This window comes from Lepisosteus oculatus, chromosome 12 (genome assembly GCF_040954835.1).
Source record: "Lepisosteus oculatus isolate fLepOcu1 chromosome 12, fLepOcu1.hap2, whole genome shotgun sequence".
NCBI classification, from domain to species: Eukaryota; Metazoa; Chordata; class Actinopteri; order Semionotiformes; family Lepisosteidae; genus Lepisosteus; species Lepisosteus oculatus.
In genome coordinates this window covers 26,734,535-26,758,616 of record NC_090707.1, presented here as the reverse complement: position 1 = coordinate 26,758,616, position 24,082 = coordinate 26,734,535, and the positions used below count along the sequence as shown (strand labels likewise).

The following is a 24,082-nucleotide window of genomic DNA, read 5'->3' as shown; positions in this document are numbered from 1 at the left end:
TTGAACGGTATCATTCAAAAGGGGTACCTTGTCAATCTAATTTTTTGCCTTTTCCCCCAACATTAAATTTTCCATTATTTTGGCAGCGGGCTTTATCAATTTCTCTGCTACTGAATGATCTTTCCCAGTCCGTGCTACCAACAGCAACAACACGTAGTAAGCATCTGTAGCGTTAGTGTTTTCTCCATCAGAAGCATTAAAATGCATGATTTCTTATTCTGTATCAACTCTTTGCATTTGTTCTCAAAGAACTGAAGAGGTTTTCCAATGTATTGGCTGTATTTGGATTCAAAATGTCGTTGAAGCTTTGAGGGCTTCATTGCTTAATCGGTCAAAGATTTGTAACATAAAACACGGTGAGGATTGGGATCTTCTTTATCAGCTGTCCAAAGAAATCCCATTCTCAAGTAGTCACTGTTTTACTTTCTTTTCACTTTAATCTTGCAGTTTTTGTTTCCAAGATGATGATTTTTGCAAGTAGCACTATTTTTTTCCGCAGCTTTGCTAATGCTTTCTTTGTCATCTTTATCCTGCCCAGAAGCAGACAAAGATGTGACATCAAGCACACCTTCTGCTTCCTTGCACATCACATTTATCAAGCTATTGGAATTAAAATTATAGCATTGCTGGTATGGTTCACAAATTACCTCACTCGCATTTTCACTTTTATTCTGCATCTTACTTGCACATGCGCTGTCACTATCTTTGCTATATTTTTGTTTCAGAGTCCCAGATTTAAGCCAGTGATCCATAATAACCCTTCTGCTTTGACTGCTGCTTTAAATTACACTTTAAACTTTCATACTCTAAGTAAGATATTCAAAAGTAAGAATAAAATGGTATGAACAAAAATAAGTGCAACGGTCGATCCACACTCACATTTCAAAACGTAAACAGTGTAACCACAGAATCATGACAACTAGTTAGGGTTGACTCGCAGCTGTGGGTTAAAAAAGATTTTAGATCAGGTTGGGTGGGTATGGGTTGATACATGACCAAAAGCAAAATTTTGCAGAACACCGATCATTTGTATCTTAAATTAAAGTGATTTTAAAGTTTAAAACTGGCGTTTTACCATATTTAAGCCCCAATTGGTTGTTTCACAAGGCAAAGCGGGAGAAAACGTAAGCAAACGGACAACAGTGTATTACAAAGAAAAATACATAATGGCAACCTCTGATTAGAGCAGATCAGGACACAACTCCAGAACAGTGAGATAAAAATAGAGAGGGAGAAAAGAGCCAGGTGGGAGAAGTTTGGCGAGCTAATCAGAACAACAGAAGAAAAAAGCACAGGTTACATAAACATAAAAACAATAGGAATCATCGTTTTACCAATTTAAAGAGTTGGAAAACATTGTCCCTATTGTGTTGTACTTTGATCTCTTGGTTTCAAGTTTCATAGTGTCTTAAAATTTAAAAGATGAGTTCCACTAAATCTTTTTCTGTTGACTTCCTTGTTCTCCTGTAGTGTTAGACAAGGGCGGTATTCAGAATTCCATGTATTTGTTTCAGTTTTATGGCATAATATTTCAGAGTACTGAAACTGTTAATTGTCTTTTTGTAAAATTTGCAGGTGAAAGAGCCTACAGATAGAATATTTTGATTTTTATTAAAATTATGATGCTGATGGTTAATGACAGTGATTGCTCTGCTATTGTACATTTTAGTTCTTTTGTAGTGGAACGACAGCCCTGCATGCCAACTCACCCACAGAGACCACTGGTGCTGAAGACAGGAGTGCAATTTACTGTGAAATTAAGGTCAGTTTCCCTATGCTAATACTGTAGTAGGACTCCTGTAACATGCTTGAATGTTTCATATTTAAGCAATAAAATTTAGCATCAGTAATTTTGCCATTGGCCAGACGTAAGTTATGTATGGGAACAAGTGATAGGTGTATTCCATGCTGATAATAGAAGTGAGAAAACCCAATGTTCCGGCTTTGAAGCCTTCTTCAGGTGTGGTTATAGAATGTTATAAAATAAAATATTGTATGAGTGTAAAATAGGTTATAAAAGAGCATAAAATGCCTCAATAAATATTTTATTTGGGATTATAAATTATGTATAATCCCCAATAAAATATGTATTGAGGTATTTTATGCTACTGCTAATTTTATGCTAATGTTTGTTTTTTTGAGAAAGTAATCTGTAAACATCAGAATTCTCTATGTGATTTTTAGAATTTTTTCTTCTCCTATAATGACCATATAGTACATACAATTCTCCATTTACTATGTTCTTTAAAATGTGTACTTTTTCTTCTGTTCTTCTAGGCTACTGGTTAAGCTTCAGGAATTGAATTATCAACTTCGTGTCAAAGCATCTTTTGATAAGTAAGTGGTACAGTAGCAAGGATATATAGTATTATTATGTTATACAGGTGTTATGCCATGGCTTGGTGTTGAAACGCTTGCACCCGGCTGAAGAAAAGGAGTCTTGCGGGTACGGTGCAGGGAATGGAAAGGTTAGCTGGCCACAGTGATAGATGAAGGGCCAACAGAGAAAATCGGGAACTGACTGACAAGGGAATAGTCTCAGGCTGGAACAGGCATGGTTAATGCAGACAACAGAATAAGCTGATTTCATATGCAAAACTGTACTTTTGGTGTGAGAGCAGAGCACCGGGGCAGTATCAAACAGGGATTTAATACCTGGTTGATTGATCATCAATTGGTGGCTTATGGTTTAGAGAGCTTGCCATTTGGCTCTGGGTGGCATCAGGCAGAGTCAAGCTCCTTGCGTGAATGGGATTGGTCCCTGTGGAAACCGAGGACTAGGAGCTCTGATCCTCCCTAGCATAACAACCAGTTGATGTTATAAGATGAAACATGAACTTAGGGATCCAATGTTTGACCATTGTTCAAGGTATTAACAATGTATATAAAATTTAATAATTAAATTATAAAAAGTTTTCTTTATTTTTTTTTTCCCATAGGGATGTGACTGAGAAAAGTACATTAAAAGGGTAAGCTAAAAATAAATGTTTTTTTTTTTATTTATTGGATTTCTATAATTTCTGCATATAATAACAATCCCCTTTATTTGCAAGATTCCGAAAGTTTAACATTTTGGGGACAAATACAAAAGTCATGAACATGGAGGAGTCTACAAATGGAAGTTTGGCTGCTGAATTTAGACATCTGGTAAGAACTTTGATCATCATTTTTCAGTCTTCCAAAACCAATGAACACATTGATCATTTTGATTAAGCTCTAGTTAGCATACTATATCAAATTTGCAGATTATGCTAAAATAGAAGGATAAGTAAACATTGTAAAAGCTAAGTAGAAATTAAAAATGACTTAGACAGAGTCTAAGGCTTGTGAAACATCTGGCACGGACATTTAATATACAGTAGATATGTGGAAAGTGTTACATAAAAGATATTGAGCATCAGAAGAAAATGATCCTTGACAGATCCAGCCATTCAAAATGGTGGGTGTGGCGGATCATACCGCATTTTACCACGTTAATTGAAATATGATAGTATCCGGAAGCACCTTGTAAAACTGCCAGGTGGAGATAATAAAGCTTAACGTCTCATGTACAGCATTTAAGCTGTCACCAGAAAACGTCCGGTTTTGAATCCTGGTCACTGCTGAGGGACAGTCTTTTTCCAATTAAGAATTTAATTTGTATACTCTTTACATTTTTAATAATTTCAAAATGTGTATTACAGCATGTTAATCTTTTATAAAATATACAGACATTTTAATGTTTAAAGTAAGATTGCTCAGTTGGACAAAAGTTCACAACCTTCCACCTTCATAAATACAGATGCAGCCATTCAAAGTGCGCGGTACAGACACATACCGGAGGTAATTGGCTACGGCGTCGTGCATCGTGACGCGCGATGACGCAAAATACCGCGGTGCGTGATTGGTTGACCGACAGGGGCACTCGTGGTCCGTTGGTCTGTCGTAGAAAGACTTACTGTAAACGTCTTTACTGTGCCCGTTGTAGATATTGAATTTTACCACTGAAGGGAAATCTTAGTAGCTGAGCATAAAAAGAATAGGAGCATACTGTAACGCGTGTGAAGGCCATAAACGATATTAATTTTGGAACATAAACATACAGTATATAGCTGGTCTTGGTACTTTAAAGAAAAAAATACACACCAGTATTCCATTTCTCCCTAAACATTGTAAGCTTCGAAGTCTTTAACTAACGTGATACCGGAGTCAACAAGCATACTTTTAGAATTTGATTAAAAGGGAATATAATATGGAATCGCGTATCTCAAGAATTTAATAACGGTATGATTATATCCGTGTACTGCAACAGGGCTGTTTAGGGCTGTTTCGCCTGCCTGTTCATGCGAGCTGTCTTGTAGCCTACTGGTCGAGGTGCGTGACTACCAACTTTTATCAAATTCTAAAAGTATGCTTGTTGACTCCGGTATCACGTTAGTTAAAGACTTCGAAGCTTACAATGTTTAGGGAGAAATGGAATACTGGTGTGTATTTTTTTCTTTAAAGTGCCGATTCCTGGAACACCCCTCTGAAGTGGTTCCATAAAATCTGGTATACGGAAAAGAAAGCGTTGATAAATACAAGTGTCTTTTAATACACTCTTTGCTGTGATCCTTGTGATATTTTAAGCTCTAGTTGAATGAATGGTGTCGCATTTTAAATCATTTTCGTAGTTAGAAATTATGAAACGCCCTGTTAAAAGCAAGGAAGTTTTTATGCCTGTTGAAGTAAAACAAAATGCCTGACAAAGTATGGCTTGGACAGATTCCAAGTGCTTGTACAAATGTGCTAAAGAAATTATACTTTGAGTATACAGCTTGTCCAAGGTCATCCATTATTAATACTATTAGTAATATCTTCAGTAAAGGCTTTGATGCATAAATATTTCTGATAAAGGTAGGTTGTGTACTTTTGTTCAACTGAGCAATCTTGCTTTCATAAAATATACCAACATTTTAATGACTGATGATTAACATGCTGTAATACATAGTTCAAAATTAAAGGCTCAAATGCTGTACATGAGAGGTTAAGCTCCCCCTGGCGGTTTTACAAGGCGACGCCGGATAGTTAGTCACGTGACACACGTGAACTGCGTGATACCCCGGTGGGCGTGTCGCGGTATGCCGCGAAATACCTCACCCATTTTGAATGGCTGCATCTGTATATTAATTATGCTTAAAAATGTTATGCATCAAAGTCTTTAACTTGGTAACTTACATGGGTTCTGGTAACTAAGCAGCTAAAGTATAACAAGTGGATGTTTTGGAAACATTTTGACATTCGTTTCTTTAAAAAAAAGCTACTATTGTCCTTGTAGTGGTAATGAGCACTGTAATGTAGCGAGCTGCAACCATGCTGTTCAAAGCGAGATCAGAGATTTACTTTCGGTTTGTTTCTCATAGAGCCAAATGCATAAAAATAGTCCACTATTAGAGCTCATTGTGAACATGATGTGTCTCTTTCAGGTTTACACCTGAATTGAGAAAATCTATATTTTGTCTTAATCCAGATGTCAGCAGACAGTAATCAGCCAACAATTTAACTTGGAATTTTTTTAAAAAATTAACTGTACTATGTAGTACACCGCCTGGAATTGAACCCAGTCCATCTGCATCATTCAACAGGGAACCTGCTGGCTAGGCTAAAGGAGCCCTCAGCCTGGGCACCTGATTTGCTCTGGGAGGTTGTGTCTGGCAAAATTGGTTCCGGCGTGTGTATCTGGATGAATTATTATACGTGATGGTTTTGTGTTTAACCATTTCTTAATGGAAATCTTTAAGTTAAATGAGGGAGGGAGGAATGGTTATTTTTTTTACAATTGCAGTAATCGGAGAACAGCCTTTTAACATGATTGGCAAACAATTTTTTTATTTTAAAAAATTAAAAAACAATGACAATGATACAATGACGTGTTCCTGTCTAACTCAAACATTGCGTGACTTTAGAAGCTGTAAAAAATGGTTTAGATAGTTAAAAACCACTTTTTAATTAAACGTTTAAAATATTTGAATTTCATAAAAGTTGTACTGATTTAATTCCTCTTGATAGTAATATTAATTTGGAGTTGTGTAATTAAGTAGCTAAAATATCACAAGGGGACATTTGACATTCATTTTTTAATAAAATCTATTTATTATCGTGCTTATAGTGGTAATAGGCAATAGACTGTCATGTAGTACGCTGCACCCAGGTGGTTCAAACCCCGATCAGAGAATTACTTTGTTTCTAGCATATCAGAATATATAAAATAGTCTACTATTATATCTTGTTGTTGGCTTTGGCGTGAATTTGTGTATCTGGATAAATTAAGTAAGTTTCGTGATTTAGGATTTCTTTGCAAAATTCTTTAAGTTAAACCAAGGAGGGAAGAGGAGTTATTTTTACAATTGGCACTCCAATTCTGACTGATTTAATTCCCCTCATTTAGCTGAAATGGATAAAGAAATCATGCAATAGTTGTATGTATTGGAAGGCACTCTGTTTTATTAACAGACACTCCGTGTTGTACAGTGATATAGGCGTTGGTAATATCATCCCCATTAAACAATGTGCTTATCGCACAAATCCTGCTAAACTAGAAATTAGACACAAGAAGAGTATTATTGGACAATGGTATGTGGCTCTGGTGGAATTTCTCTGTAAACTGAAGAGTTATAGAGGAGATGTGTTGTGTATCGCCTCTTTTTACACTTGTAATAACATTCCAATGTTAATGCAACATGGAAAATATTATTAATAACCTTTTAAATCTGAAGCTGTTAACTCTATTTCACACCTGCATGTCAAGATCATAGTTTCAAAATAAAAAAACATCAAAGCTTTGATTGGATGAGAACGTCATAATTGTTTCGCAAAGGATGTGAAACGTGACAATTTGTTACAGTTACCATCAGGAGAAAAAAAAACTTTATTTTTTATTTACTTGTGGATGCTGCAGTATCTTACAATGGCTGGATTAACACTTCAAAATTGCTTTAACAGTCTGTCCGTGGGGGGAGCTCTCCTTGACAGCTGACACTCCTCCATACGCTTAAGTGAAAAATTAATAATAACGCCAATGTAAACGTCATATTTACAGTTTGTCGAAAATAAAAATGTAAAGTTCTCTAAAGCTTTCTCAGTCAAGAATGAGAATTCACGTAGGGAGCTGTGTAAGCATGCGTAGGCAGCAAAAGATCAGCTAAAGAGTTTCAGGTGTGAAGAATACAGATCAATTCAATTGCAGCCTAAACCTTTCCCCACACACCCTGTCCCCGCTACGATTGGAATATACACAAGCAAACCACTGAACGCTTTACAGTAGATGGTCAGGTGTTGGCAGATGCAGAGATAGTACGTAATTCTGGCTTTATGAACTCACACCTGGGATTCGATTAATTCAAGTTCAAGTTTAAAAAAAAACTGCACCAGATACTAGACCTTGTTTATATTTAAGTGATATCACTGGGCAGTGGAGGATGGTTAGTGGGCGGTGTGCTAATTTGTCAGCAACCTGCTAATCTGCTTAACAGCTGTAGAAAATATTATTTTATTTCTGTACGGAATGTGTGTTGCATTTACAAAATTAAAGTGTTTCAAATGTTTAATTAAGTAAAAAAATCTTCCAGGTTACACAAAGACTCTAACCACCCATTTTTCATGCATAAAAAATTTAAACTGATTTATATACAGATGCAGCCATTCAAAACAAGCGGGGTACGCTGCTGTACAACGCGGTGGGCGTGTCGCATCAAATCGCGTCTTACCATATGCAAATTAGATTATGTTAATAGTAGCTGGAATGACCTTGTAAATACGCCAGGTGATGATGATAAAGCTTAACCTCTCATGTACCTCCGATTCACCATGCCTTTCACATGCTCATAAACAATATTAATTTAGGAACATAAACATATTATGTAAACTATACTGTATATGGCTGGTCTTGGTAGTTTAAAGAAAAAATACACATTAAAAAATACTCCATTTCTCCCTAAACATTTTAAGCATCAAAGTCTTACACGTGGTTATTTTGGAAATGTTTTTATGTGCTCCTTCTGACCATATTACTGTATATACTTTGTGAAAATTGATCATTTTATCCTTTTCTGCGAATACGCTCGTTATCGGATAAAACAAAAGCATACTTTTAGAATTTGAATAATAGGGAATATAATATGGAATCACGTATCTAAAGAAATTAATAACGGTATAAGTATATTCATGTACTGTTACACAAACAGTAGTATGACTTTCCATTGATATGTGTTTGTCACATGGCGTGATAGCTTAAGTGACTGACTTACAGTGCCTTGCGAAAGTATTCGGCCCCCTTGAACTTTTCAACCTTTTGCCACATTTCAGGCTTCAAACATAAAGATATACATTTTTTATTTTATGTGAAGAATCACCAACAAGTGGGACACAATTGTGAAGTGGAACGAAATCTATTGGATTTTTGAAACTTTTTTAACTAATAAAAAAATGAAAAGTGGGGTGTGCAAAATTATTTGGCCCCTTTACTTTCAGTGCAGCAAACTCACTCCAGAAGTTCAGCGAGGATCTCTGAATGATCCAATGTTGTCCTAAATGACTGATGGTGATAAATAGAATCCACCTGTGTGTAATCAAGTCTCTGTATAAATGCACCTGCTCTGTGATAGTCTCAAGTTTCTGTTGAAAGCGCAGAGAGCATCATGAAGACCAAGGAACACACCAGGCAGGTCCGTAATACTGTTGTGGAGAAGTTTAAAGCCGGATTTGGATACAAAAAGATTTCCCAAGCTTCAAACATCCCAAGGAGCACTGTGCAAGCGATCATCTTGAAATGGAAGGAGTATCAGACCACTGCAAATCTACCAAGACCTGGCCGTCCCTCTAAACTTTCAGCTCAGACAAGGAGAAGACTGATCAGAGATGCAGCCAAGAGGCCCATGATCACTCTGGATGAACTGCAGAGAACTACAGCTGAGGTGGGAGAGTCTGTCCATAGGACAACAATCAGTCTTACACTGCACAAATCTGGCCTTTATGGAAGAGTGGCAAGAAGAAAGCCATTTCTCAAAGATATCCATAAAAAGTCTCGTCTAAAGTTTGCCACAAGCCACCTGGGAGACACCCCAAACATGTGGAAGAAGGTGCTCTGGTCAGATGAAACCAAAATCGAACTTTTTGGCCACAATGCAAAACGATATGTTTGGCGTAAAAGCAACACAGCTCATCACCCTCAACACACCATCCCCACTGTCAAACATGGTGGTGGCAGCATCATGGTTTGGGCCTGCTTTTCTTCAGCAGGGACAGGGAAGATGGTTAAAATTGAGGGGAAGATGGATGCAGCCAAATACAGGACCATTCTGGATGAAAACCTGTTGGAGTCTGCAAAAGACCTGAAACTGGGACGGAGATTTATCTTCCAACAAGACAATGATCCCAAACATACAGCAAAATCTACAAAGGAATGGTTCACAAATAAACGTATCCAGGTGTTTGAATGGCCAAGTCAAAGTCCAGACCTGAATCCAATCGAGAATCTGTGGAAAGAGCTGAAAACTGCTGTTCACAAACGCTCTCCATCCAACCTCACTGAGCTCGAGCTGTTTTGCAAGGAAGAATGGGCAAGAATTTCAGTCTCTCGATGTGCAAAACTGATAGAGACATACCCCAAGCGACTTGCAGCTGTAATCGCAGCAAAAGGTGGCTCTACAAAGTATTAACGCAAGGGGGCCGAATAATTTTGCACGCCCCACTTTTCATTTTTTTATTAGTTAAAAAAGTTTTAAAAATCCAATAGATTTCGTTCCACTTCACAATTGTGTCCCACTTGTTGGTGATTCTTCACATAAAATAAAAAATGTATATCTTTATGTTTGAAGCCTGAAATGTGGCAAAAGGTTGAAAAGTTCAAGGGGGCCGAATACTTTCGCAAGGCACTGTATAACCCTGACGTCAAGTGTTCAAACCCAGCTGTTGCTATCGGTTTTCTTTTAACAAAATTATATATATATTATTATATAAAAAAATTATATATATATATTCGATTTATAGGGAATATAATATGGATTCGCATATATAAATAAATTAATAAAAGTGTGTATTGCTGTTTCAGTGCTTGTCACATGACTGCATTAGTGGCGTCAAACCCATCTGTTGCCATGGGTTTTCTTTTAACAAATAAACATTTCTTTGAAAAACTAAATAGCAAATATTATTGGCATTATATTGACATTTTTTGTATTTCTAAATATCACAACATCTTCGTACTGTATGTACACAGCGGTACTGCATGGTGTAGGGCACAAATCCACTTGAGCCCGAAAGCCCTACATTAATGTTGTGCATTCGCCTGGCGCTGCAAGATTATATTTCTCTCTCTCTGAAGAGATATGTTTCACAAATCGCTCTCTTTAAACCTGTAGGTTGCAGACTCTGTGTCATTTGTTCACAAAGTTATTGACACCTGAAACATTGTCTCTCATAAATAGGTATTTTAATAAGCGAAGCTTTTGAAAACTGAAGAAAAAAAAATGACTGAAAAAGATACAAGAAGCTTGAAATTGTTATTATTAAATTAACACTGTTAATAATGACCAGACACATTATTATAGTTTCAGTGGTATTTTTAATACCGCTTTGTTATTCTTGATTTTAATTATAATATATTCGATTTTGTTTTAAGGCTTGAGGCGTCAGATTGCATTAAATTGCCCCACTGAATAAAGTGTTATGAATTAAACCAGTTGAACAGTTGACAGTATTCACGTTTGCTAATTCAAGTTTTTATTTCATTATTAATATAACTTAACATTGAATATGTTATAATATATATATACAAAAACATGTTAATATAGTGTACATAATACTTACTATTTTGTTTTTTAAAAAGTATTTGTTAGAAGAAAAACTTGTGCCGTAAGCAGGTATTGAACCCGGGTCGTCTATGGATGCTCGGAAACACAGCTGAGGCGAACAGCTTCAAAATGTTTTGAAAGTCAAATTAAAAATAGAATGCGTTTACAAAGAAAGTGGATTACAGTAATACTACCAGCTATATACAGATGCAGCCATTCAAAGTGCGCGGTACAGACACGTACCGGAGGTAATTGGCTTCAGCGTCGCGCATTGTGACGCAAGATGACGCGGGGTACCGCGGTACGTGCTTAGTTGACCGACAGGGGCACTCATGGTCCGTTGGTCTGTCGTAGAAAGATTTACGTTATTTAAACGTCTTTACTGTGCCCGTTGTAGTATTGAATATTCATATGGAATTTTACCACTGAAGGGAAATCTTAGTAGCTGAGCATAAAAAGAATAGGAGCATACTGCAACGTGTGTGAAGGCCATAAACGATATTAATTTTGGAACATAAACATACAGTATATGGCTGGTCTCGGTACTTGACACTGATACTATGTAAATACTGCTCACGTATATGTTTCTAGGTTTATATTATGCATTTCATACGGTCAAATTACTTTTGAGCAACTGATAAGAAGCGCGAAACGGTATGCCCAGGGCGTTTTAGTTTTCGTTTTGTATTAATGCAGTGCAGTGGATTGATTAGAGATATCAAGTACATACAAGTCATTTTTTAAATGTTGTAGTTCGTCTTGTAAAAATGTTACGAGTACATCATCTGTCAACAATTACACAGGTTCTGTTTCCATATTGCGGATTTTGGTTACGTAATATTATTTTCTAATTTCACGTTGTGAATATATGATTTGGGCAAACAGAGCCTCAAAGAAGTACATTATGGGTTGTTGTTTTTTTTTGCAGTTTTATCTAGAACAAGGGATGCTTAAACCTTTGTCTGATTCTTGTGAAACTATCCACACGACAGTTACCTACAGTAGGAGTTGACTTCAGTGATGTCACTGATGGGATGTTTCTAAAAATCCATCCACTGTAAAACGTCTTCTCCACTTGTCCTGCATATGTATTCGCTAATGAAGCTGTGTGTTCTGAGCCTGGTTCCCTACATTTCTGTATGAACCAGCTTAGAGGGCTAAAGACAGCTTGTGTTTAAATTGAGTGTAAGGCAATTTATGCTTCTAAAGTCATGGTCAGCATTTATTTTTGTACTGTGCTGTAAACTTGTTCTGTGCCTAGTCACATTATTTTATAGCTTTATCAAATCTGTACATTGTCTGTCGATAATGTTTCTGTAGGGCTTTTTCAGCCCTCAGCATTGACCGTGGTGGCGCTGTGGGTTAGGTTCCTGACTTCCATGTCACACGGTCTGTGATCAAATCCCATGGAACTATGACTTTATTTTTTAACAAACATTTCTTTGAAAAAATGAAACGTTTCCCTTGGTCAGAGATTAAATAAAACCTCACTCGCACCAAACAAATTTATATTTCTAAATATCACAACATGATCGAATTTAAGTCTATTTAATAACAATGAATAGTCACCTATGCGTTTCAAAATAAACATTTATATTGATTTGAATCGCGTTTTGATTTAAATCGTAAATGCGTGTTTAAATATATGTGTTTAAAGGCGATATACTGTATAAAAGCGCTGATTCTTATGGAATGTGTTCCGCGGGTGATTAAAAAAAAATTTTTTTAATCGCGTATCTAAGGAAAATTGCAGTATAACTTTGTTCATGCACATCATTATACAGTATCTCATTTTGTATTTCTATAAAAAAAAATCATTTCCCCAGCCACTATTGTTGTTATTGTTTTTATCCTGTAAAGCGCTTTGAGGAGCACAGCTTTCTCACCACTTAGATTACTTTTTGACACCATCCTTACACAAAGCAGAAACTGATTGTATTTTCCGATGACATACAAGTGCAAAGATTACAGATTTTAATCGTCTTTTTTCTGAACCAGGGAAAATCTGATCATGTTTCTCTATAACAATAATATAAAACTTTATTTTACATATCACCTTTAAAAGTGGCATCTCAAAACAAGACAGTAGATGTAAACCACAGGTTACAAAGTAAATACCCAGACAAACGCAAACGCGTTTTTAATAAAATGCTTTCATTCATTCAACAGAGAGAGAGAGCGTAAAACCTGGGTGTAACAGCTGTTCCTTTTTCTGATCACTCGCTCTCTGGATAAACGTCTCGCCTGTCCAGTTCTTTGTTTTCCTAATTTGCCGATTATGCCTGCTGCGATCCACTCCTACCCTCACACCTAAAGAAGACTATTTTAAATTTCTTTGCGCATCCTTAAGGTGATATCACATAAAGGTGATATGTAAAATAATGTTTTTTTATTGTTGTTATAGAGAAACATGATCAGATTTTCCCCGGTTCAGAAAAAAATATCTAAAGTATAGTAGTTAAGGAAAATAAATCTTAACGGGGAGAAAGCTATGCTGAAAGTTTATTAAGATACTTAAAAGACAAAGATATCAATTTATTTTAGTCAAAATTTTATATATCACCTTTAAAAGTCGAATCTGAAAGCAAAGTAAATACCCAACACTGATTGTACCCATCTGTCATGCTAATAAAACACCTTGAATTGAATTGAATTGAGGGAGAGAGGGGGGGAGGGCGAGCGAGATAACCAGGACACAAGGCAAATAAGATACACTCCACAGGCATTCACAACAGCAACATATGAAACGTTTGCACATATAGTTAAGTTATTACTTGGTTTTCAAAGTGCAATGAAATACAATATTGTTGTTGCTGTTCTTGTTGTTTTTATCCTGTAAAGCGTTTTGAGAAGCCACCTTTAAAGGCGATATATACTGTAAAAGCGCTGATTCTTATGGAATGTGTTCGCCGGGGATTCAATTTTTTTTTAATTTTTTTTTAATCGCGTATCTAAGGACATCTCAGTATAACTTTGTTCATGAACAAACAGTGGCATGTTACATTATTATTAGTTTTTTTGTTAACAAGGCTTGCCAGCTAATGTGAATCAAAACCTGTCTTTCTAGCTTTTAAAGTCGTGCGATGTGTAAGCCACAATTCAAATAGAGAAAAAAGAGCTGACTGACAAGATTTAAGATGTGGCTGTCAATGTTTGATTAAAAAAAAACACATTGCCCGACGTTTGTTGCATTGCTTGAAAAATGACTTTATTTCGAGAGACTGGATAAGTGATTCAAGTGTTTTTTTTAACTTTCTGAAAAACAACTAATAATTTAACTATATGTGCAAACGTTTTATGATATGTCGCTGTTGTGAATGTCTATGGACATGTGCTGGCTGGACAGGAGGCTCTACTGTACACGGAGAGAGGCGGGAGGAGGGGACAAGCCGATACATACTCTTAGAGTTTGATTAATAGGGAATATAATACAAAAATATAGTACTAAAAATAAGATACACTCTACAGACATTCACAACGACGACTGTCAGAAGATAGGACACAGCGGCTCAGGCACCCGCTGAATGGAAAAGGGGCACTTTAATGTTCTGTATGGCTAATACTAAAGCCAATACTAATATTCAATACTTTAATATTCTTTTCTGTATGTTTAACAATAGTGGGTACTGGCCTAATTCGTCCCTGCTCCCGTTGTTAGGTGTTAATGTGTTGTTAAGTGTGAATTTGTACCTGTTTCCCTGAGGTCTGGCTTTTTTTCTGGAAAACCATAACTCTGGTCTTGTCCAGATTGACTGTCGGCGCCCAGGTCTGACAGTGCTGCTCCAGCAGTGCCAGGTTCTGGCGCAGCCTCTGTTCTGTGGGCGACAGTGGGACCAGGTCGTCTGCAAAGAGCAGGAACTCGATTTCCATAATTAATGCAGATCAGTAAATCAAGGGACAAAACAACTATTGCGCCCGGGTCCTCAATGGGCTTTGACGTGCTAATGCGTTGGTTTAACAGTCCGGGTGTGGCAAGCCTCTAATGTTTAACCTTTAACTGTTTTTCCATCTACTGTATTGCTCTGAGATGCCACTTTTAAAGGTGATATGTAAAATAAAGTTTTTTATTATTGTTATAGAGAAACATGATCAGATTTTCCCTGGTTCAGAAAAAAAGAGCTAAAGTGCTACACCTAACTTTCTTAATTCGATGTATTTAAAGCAGTGAACTACTGTAGGTGTAACATAACATTCAGAAATACAATCGAGAATAGTTTTGTGGTGTTTGTTTAGATGAAACGTTCCTAAAACGTATAACGTAACAAAATTAAAGACGATTAAAATCTGTAATCTTTCCACTTGTACTGTATGTCATCGGAAAGTTTCTGCTTTGTGTAAGGATGGTATCAAAAAGTAATCTTAAGTGGTGAGAAAGCTGTGCTCAATGTATTTAAGGGACTTAAAAGTAAAAGGAGATGCTTCAAATTGCTTGACTAATTTTAAGTCCGAAGAGCGCCCGGCTGGGGTGCGCGGGGAAGAGCAGGACAGGAATGAAAGGCGGGGTATAGGAAGGCGTACAGTCTGGGCAGGTATAGATTACACTTTTCTAAAACGTATTTGAAAAATAAAAATGATTACAATCTAATCCTTCCACGTTTGATCCCAAAATCCCAAGAAATATAAATCTAAACGGGTAGAAAGCTATGCTGAAAGTTTATTAAGATACTTAGAAGACAAAGATACTGTATCAATTTATGTTGCATTAGCCTGATTATGATTAAAAAAACACATATAATTAAACATGCGTTTGCGATTTAAATCAAAACATGATTTAAATCAATATAAATGTTTATATTGTAACGCATACTGTCCAGCCTCCATTTCTCTATAAAAATGTACTCTATTACACACACACACACAATAGAAGCAGGAAGCAGAAGCAGGGACCGTTGTCAGAAGGGAAGAAGGTGACTATTCATTGTTATCAAAAATGACTTAGAATCGATCATGTTGTGATATTTTGAAATATAAAAGTCAATTGATTGTCCATAATATTGCTATTCTATTTTTTCGAAGAAATGTTTGTTAAAAGAAAAGTCCAGCACCAGCTGGATTTGAACACACAACCCGTGAGTTGGTAATCGGGCACGTAGACCAGTAGGCTACAAGGGAAGTCGCATGAAGAGAGAAGCGTAACAGCCCTACACAGCCCTGTCGCAGTACACGAATATAATCATATCGTTATAAAATTCTTTAGATACGCGATTCCATATTATATTAGCAGAAAAGCTTAAAACTACCACTTTTTCACACGCTATTTCACATGTTAATTAAATACTTCGATGCTTAAAATCATTAGGGAGAAATGGAATACCGGTGTGTATTTTTCCTTTAAAGTACCGATTCCTGGAATCTGACTGGCTGACACCCTTCTGAAGTGGTTCCATAATATCTGGTATACGGAAAAGAAAGCGTTGATAAAAAAGCCGGGATTACCATGTATCTCATACAAGTATCTTTTAATACAGTCTTTGCTGTGCTCTTGAGGATCCTTGTGATATTTTGAGCTCTAACTGAATGATAAGTGTCGCATTTTAAATCATTTTCGTAGTTAGAAATTATGAAACGCCCTGTTAAAAGCAAGGGAGTTTTTATGCCCGTTGAAGTAAAACAAAATGCCTGACAAAGTATGGCTTGGACAGATTCCAAGTGCTTGTACAAATGTGCTAAAGAAATTATACTTTGAGTATACAGCTTGTCCAAAGTCATTCATTATTAATACTATTAGTAATATCTTCGGTAAAGGCTTTGATGCATAAATATTTCTGATAAAGGTAGGTTGTGTACTTTTGTCCAACTGAGCAATCTTGCTTTCATAAAATATACCAACATTTTAATGACTGATGATTAACATGCTGTAATACACAGTTCAAAATTAAAAGCTCAAATGCTGTACATGAGAGGTTAAGCTCCCCCTGGCGGTTTTACAAGGTGATACTTGTAAAACACAAGGTGATACTTACAAGGTGATACTTGATACGCGTGATGCCGCGACACGCCCACCGGGGTATGCCGCGAAATACCCCACCCATTTTGAATGGCTGCATCTGTAAATACACATTTAGATCCTTAAATTAATATCGTTATTATATTATATCCATATTATACTCCCTATTTAGTGGATTCTAAAAAGTATGAGGTTTTTTACTGCAATAACAAGTGCAAGTATTCATAGAAAAGGTTAAAACATGGAATGTTTTATAAATTGTTTAATAAATGTTGTGTTTATTAAACATGCACTGAAAAGATATAGTATATCTTAACTGCAATTTAGCATTTTTCATCAACAGGTTTGATCAACATGTGGTCTACTGTGAAAGATTGTGCTAGTAGTGCGTTTGCGCCATAATTTGAGCTATTTCTATGACACATGCTTTGTACCAGGTTGCAGATACAGTCATCTGGATGTGATTGTTCTCTGGTCTCTTGAGTCCCTAATGCTGCTCGTTGTCATAGCTTATTCCACAAATGTTTAGTGGACTGATGTGTGGTAAATAGAGTGCCAACAATTAACTGTTCAATTAACATTCCTATTCTTTACTCAGCAGCTTATTAAAAACAGTGTTCAAACCGTTTTACACAGGAGAGTGACGCAGCTTCATGTTGTAAATCTGTTTTTCTGTGTTTACAAAGAAAGTGGAATGAATTAAATTAATATAATTATTAATTTCTTTAGAAATTGAGGATTCATGTGATATTTTGAGCTCTCGTTGAATGAAAAGTGTTGCATAGTTTAAATCACTTTCATTCTTAGAAATTATGAAACGCTCGGTTAAGTTTATAGTTATAAACGAGAGTTCGCTGCGGCGTTATAGGAAACCCAATTTTAACAACAAATCGTTGACTTTATATCAGCCATATATAGAAGGCACTGAGAACAGGACCAGTAGGAGCGCTCCCGCAGCGAAAAAGAAAATGCCTCATGAACTACGGATTGGACAGTTTTTCAGTGGAAATGAAATGTTAATTTTTCGATGGAAATGTTCAAATAAATGTGCTAAAGAAATAAACAAAAAAACAAGTAATTTATTTCTTTATCATATTGGATAGCTAATGTCCTGTCCTTGTTAGTTAGTTGTGGCTGTGTTTCTGCGTTGCTTAGCAACGAGGGACTATATTCTCAGGCAGAGGAACGTAAACAGCTTAATTTTCCTGTTAAATAATTTTTTTTAAATTAAAATTCATTCTGAACAGCAATCGCATATTTGGGGACTGTTTCATAAAAGCAATAAGGCACTCGAGGACTATGCTATATCATGGAGATAGTCACAGTTAAAAGGGTTGCTGGCCTTCTGCATCGCGTTGGGCCTAACAACACCTTTTAACTGTGATTATATCCATGATATACAGTAGCACGGCCCCTCGTGCCTTATTGCTTAAATAATTAGATTCTGAAAAGTATGAGTTTCCTTTACTGCGATAACGAGCGCGAGTAATATTTAGTCAGTAATAATATCAGTAGCAGTTTGGAATTAGTTGTTGTTATTCATAAATTACTTGGCTTCGAACATGTTGTGATATTTAGAAATATAACAAATGTCAATTTACAGTAGTGTCCATAATATTTGCTATTTTATTTTTTCAAAGAAATGTTTAAAACTGCGTATTCACAGAAAAGGTTAAAACGATCAATTTTCACAAAGTATATAAACGTACAGTAATATGGTCAGAAGGAGCACATAAAAATGTTTCCGAAATAACCACATTAGACTTTGATGCTTAAAATGTTTAGGGAGAAATGGAATACTGGTGTGTATTTTTTCTTTAAACTACCAAGACCAGCCATATACAGTACAGTTTACATACAGTAAAATGTTTATGTTGCTAAATTAATATCTTTTATGAGCATGTGAAAGGCATGGTGATTCGGAGATTCTCAAGACTTACTTTGTATGATTGGAAACAAATGCGTGATCGGATCAACAAAATGCTGTGGTGTTACTTTTTGTCAATAAAAATAGTCTTTTCGTTTACAAAGATGGTTACAAAGAATGTGGACCAGGGTAATACTTTGAGTTTACAGCTTGTCCAAGGTCATTCATTATTAATACTATTAGTAATATCTTCAGTAAAGACTTTTATTTATTAAACAATATTTCTGCATAATTAAAATATTAATGATAAAGGTGGTAGGTTGTGTCCTTTTGTCCAACTGAGCAATCTTGCTTTCATAATATATACCAACGTCTTAATGTATAATGATTAACATGCTGTAATACACAGTTTAAATTTAAAAGTCTAAAGAGTATACAACTTAAATTCTTAATTGAATAAAGATTGTCCCTCAGCAGTGATTGGGAAACGAAACCGGATGTTTTCTGGTGACAGCTCAAATGCTGTATACGAGAGGTTAAGCTTTATTAGCTCCACCTGCCAGTTTTACAAGGTGATTCTGGATACTATTAACATAATCTAATTTGCATACGGTATAATGTGGTATACTGCGACACGCCCACCGCATTATGCCGCAGCATACCCTGCTTGTTTTGAATGGCTGCATCTGTACTAGAAGGTTAATTGGTTTCTGGGAAAACTGGGCCTGGTCTGTGTGTCTGAGTGTCTGCCATGTGATGGTAATGGCATCACATCTAGGGTGTAGTTTGTTGCTTGCCGGGATAGGCTCTTGCTCTCCCTTGTGTGCAGGTACTGGATAATGTGGCTAAAAAATAGTGATGAGTGGTTGTTGTCATTTCCATCTGAGTTGTTTGTCTAACAAACTCATGGCACAGATGTTTTCTTAAGCATAATATTTTGGTTCCTGATTAGTCTAGACAAGATATTATCTTCTTTTGGTCTTTTTGTTGCAATAATCGTGTAAGCCCTTAGCATTGAGAATAGAAGTTATATGCCACAGATGGAACCAGTTCCTGATTGTGATAATCAAAGCATGCTGTGTATGTCTTTTTTGTGTTTTGGAGTCAAATAGATTTTTCTTTGTTACATATCTTTTTTTTTTGTATTTCAGCAACTAAAAGAACAGAAAACAGCTGGAAACAGAACTAATGAGGTACAGTTATGGGAAAAAAAAATAAAAAAAAACATTTTTTGTGACATTTCAGTAATATAGGGTGTTTGTCTTTTCAGGGTCCTCTCATCGTTACTGAGGAACTCCACTCCATAAGTTTTGAAACTCAGTTATGCCAGCCGGGACTGGTTATAGATTTAGAGGTGAGAGTCACATGTTGGAGATGCTATTGAATGACAGAGCTGTGGATAGATTTGCTCACAGTAATGTAAGTGCTTAACTAACTTTTTATCAGCTATTTGCCTGTGACGGAGCAGCTGTTTCTCTGAGCTATCTGTGTTGGTTTGTTCTTTGCGAATGCAGCTAGGAGACTTTTCACAGAGAAAATAGTTTCAGACATTCATACAAGATAAGGAAGAATAAAATCTGCTGTGACTTTGTTTATCTATAAAAATGTTCAAAACATAGGAAAAGTTATCAGTTCAGTTTGTTTTGAAGTTTGTATAGTTTTGGTTAGAGTTAAAGGGAGAAGTACAGTAGGTTTTCTCTCACATAGGTTAACAAGGAAAAATAATGTTTTGTTTTTCCATATGGCTAAAGTTAGAAGAGAGAAGCATATCACAGTTCTCCCATACCGTAAAAATTAGGTTTACATTGGAATCTGGTGAGGCAAAACAAAAAGTTATAGACTAAGTCAGGGGGGCTGTTTCACATGAGTTCACTCTGTTAACAGGATAACTTTAGAAATCATGTTGACAAAAGTCTGGATTTTCAGTTTCACAAAGCAAGATTGAATTGTATCTGGTTAAGTCTCTATTATTAAGTGAAACTTAGCCTGACTTTGTGGTTAAGAGCTTGAGCCACTGACAAATCAATCCCCTGAAAAATCACTGTTGTCTTTCTTCAGTAATCGAGTTGCCATTGGCGCTTCATGGAAAGAATAACATTTCAGAGATTACCAAAACCCTTTAGAGTTCACTGATCATTTTTATTGAAAAAATGCAATTTCAGCATACAGAGTATACTTTACATTCACAATCTCTTAAGACCATACATTTTTAATACTGCTCATCATAGGTCATTTAAAAAAAAAAGAAACTTTGTTCATAGGGCTGAGATTTCTTGTGACTGGTGTCGTTTTTTATTGTGTTGGTGACTCAGAACTTCAGTAAAGCAACAATGTCGTGCAATAAGGAAAGTGATGTTTGCACTAAAATGTTTCCCAGACATATTTTGGTCAATACCATCAAACAGCAGTTTTGTGAAATAGCTGGAAAAATTATGTTAAGAAACATTATGATTTATATTATACATACAGAATAAGTGCTCTGGCCTGCAAAACATCCTCATTAAAGCTCAAACAGGGCAAATGAGGCTAATTTTCTTAAAAGAAAATCAATTAACAGCATCAGTGTACAGTGAAAAAAATCTAGCCTAAAAATATGAACATTCAGATTGATTACACAAAAGACAAACTTTCAATCATTTCCATCAAAAGAAGTTTTAAAACATACATGTCTACAATGGTAATATTGTAGACATTGTAGACCTAGATATAGGTGTTGATAATATACAAATTCCATCATCACGTTGTTTTTAATATTAGCAAATTCTCTCTCATGCTTGGTGTTGCATCAGCAACATGTACCTTACTCTGTCTGAGGGTATCAACAATGACATCATTGTTGCATTTGATGTGCTGCATAACATTGCAGTTCCTCCTCTTCACCTGTACATTGTGATGAGCTTCCTCCCTTTCATCTGAATCAGCTGGGTGGCAGATGTGAAAGAGGCATCATAACTGAACATTATTCTAATGAAACAGTGTCCAATTATTTAAGATATGTTTTTCCAAACTTAATTTGTGTTAATTTTTTCCAATTATAATTAGGTCACAGTTTTACATGGTTACATTTTTTCTGCTCCTTAACGGAGGGGAAGTCTATTCTATTCTACTTGATTTACACCACAAGAAAGTGGTCACTGAGCATTCACTAAGTCACAAGGTTTGCTGGTATGGATGAAGAATTCTATGACCTTGACTCTCTTTGACTACTGAAGTACGCAGTTTATTGTTGAAGCCTGAATCGCTTTAACCAGATAATTTAAATGAGAGTTTGCCTTTGTGAAACTGGAGTAATCCTGAGGACAGTTATCAAATTAATTCAAACGAGATAACATGAGAAAATCCTGAATCAGTGAAACCTGTTTTGTGAAAGCCCCTGTGTGGGAAGGTTTTCACACCAGGTTTGATCAAGCTTTAGCCCTGGTTTTGCAGTTCTCCACTGTTCATAGTGACAAATTACAACAAATATGATGGTTTGTGTGTAGGTCCTCCAGTGTCAGACTACTGGTTTAGGGGGATCTAACAGTGCCTAACCTTAGTTTTTATGATAATTCTGTTAATCAGAACATTGGGATTGGTTTAGATTAGTAAAGATCAAGGTGAATTATATACACTGCAAGAAAGAAGACAATAAAAGATCATCTATTACAAAACCCCTGTAAAAACCACTTGAACCAAGAATAATTTTACAAGATATTTTGAAATCGGAAAATTCTGGTTCTAGTAGTACAACTCTGATGAATAATTTACAGCCTTTACTCTAATTCAGTTAAAAAGATTAAAGATTACCTCACCTTACCTTTATCTAAAGTCATATTTGTTTAGTCTTCATTTGATAATATGCTTTTATAATAAGTATAATTGTTAACTGTTTCAAATGGAGATATTGTTACCTGTTCTCAAATGGTGGTAAAAACAAAAGTTCCCCAAAGTGAAATAAATTATGTAGATTTACACCTGTATTCCCAGACTACCTCCCTTCCCTTGGTGGTAATCTCCAATGTGAGCCAGCTCCCCAGTGGTTGGGCTTCTATTCTGTGGTACAACATGCTGACCAGTGAGCCTAAGGTAGGTCTTTCACTGTATAAATCTGTAAAACTCCATAATGGCCTTCAATAATAATTGTTGTGTTATTTAGGCAAGGCAATCAGTGTTTCGAAAAAATCACATAAAATATTTCTATGTGTGTTATTTAGGATTTTATATAAAAATGTACAGTCTCAAAAATGAAATGGAAGAACACGCTTTTCTGTACAGTTAGGTCATTTCCTTTGAAATTTAGATTCTAATACTATACAAAATTTGAAAAATCTGCACAAATGTGAAATTTGGCTTTCCCCACAAACTTTTTTTTGCACGTTTTCTTCAACTTAACATTCCAATCAAAAATGAGTCTTGCATACAGTGTGGTGAATTTTTCTAAAGTTTTGTTTACAAAAGGTGTATTATGCAAATTTTGCAACAAGGCATTGTGATTTGTAGGACAACTTAATATTTCTTTTACTCACTTTAGAATGTTTATAAAGTAGAAATATTATTGAAATTGTTCAAGTAGGTAGCTGTGCCACCATGCGTAGGCTGCAAAGTTAAAGGTTTATTTTATGCTGAAACGAAAAGAAAGGAAACACAGCGTTTCAGCTGTGGAGGCTTCTTTGGGTATTGATATTGCACAGTGCTGACAGTGCTTTTGCCTTGCCTGTAGGTGGATCTAACAAAACCCCTTTGTCTTCTGCTTCCTCATTCCTCTTCTAACTCCGTTAACCATGTTTCTGTGTTTCTAAGCTCTTCATCAGACCTTCATTTTCTATGCTACCTAAAGCTGACATGATACACTGGATCGAAGTACTCTTTGCTTCTTCTTTTCCAATACCCATGTCTTCCTTTTCAAACTTCTGCCATCATTGGCATCAGATTTTATTATTTTCACCAAACCAGGTGTACAGACATGGGGAAAGTTTGATATCTGATTTGGTGACAGCAAAAGTCTGAAGAGGTCTATCATTACTTCCACCAGTTGCAAACAAGCTGAGCAGTCAGGTGCATACCCTCTTGAATTTGTTTCTTATCAGTAAGCAGACAAACAGCGGAAGTAGAACTGCCTATCAGTTTATTTACACAAAATGCTGGGAACAGTCCAGTGAAACAGTACAGTACTTCAATGCATATGTGTTTGACATTAACAGTAGGAAAGCTGCACTGTAAAGAATACATACACATCCAGCCATTCAAAGGTACGCTGCGTTAAAACACGGTGGACATGGTGCAATATACCGCATCATCATATGCGGTAGGCATGGCGCATCATACCCCATTATACTACATGCAAATTAGATTATGATAATATTATCTGGAAGCACCTTGTAAAACTGCCAGGTGGAGCTAATAAAGCTTAACCCCTCACATACAGCATTTGAGCTGTTGCCAGAAAATGCCCAGTTTCTAATCCAGGTCACTGCTGAGGGA

At 36.1% G+C, this 24,082-nt stretch overlaps 1 protein-coding gene across 3 annotated transcripts in view; it reads left to right on the top strand.

The window, feature by feature from the left end:
* LOC102685821 (signal transducer and activator of transcription 1) overlaps window positions 1–24,082 on the top strand; it is an 82,181-nt gene that overhangs the window by 28,159 nt on the left and 29,940 nt on the right. For all 3 annotated transcript variants that reach the window (XM_015359149.2, XM_015359150.2, XM_015359151.2), the window contains exons 10-16: window positions 1,670–1,762; window positions 2,278–2,337; window positions 2,940–2,969; window positions 3,054–3,147; window positions 19,774–19,815; window positions 19,893–19,976; window positions 22,589–22,687. In XM_015359149.2, coding sequence (XP_015214635.1) covers window positions 1,670–1,762; window positions 2,278–2,337; window positions 2,940–2,969; window positions 3,054–3,147; window positions 19,774–19,815; window positions 19,893–19,976; window positions 22,589–22,687 — 502 coding nt within the window. The remainder of the gene's footprint in view (window positions 1–1,669; window positions 1,763–2,277; window positions 2,338–2,939; window positions 2,970–3,053; window positions 3,148–19,773; window positions 19,816–19,892; window positions 19,977–22,588; window positions 22,688–24,082) is intronic.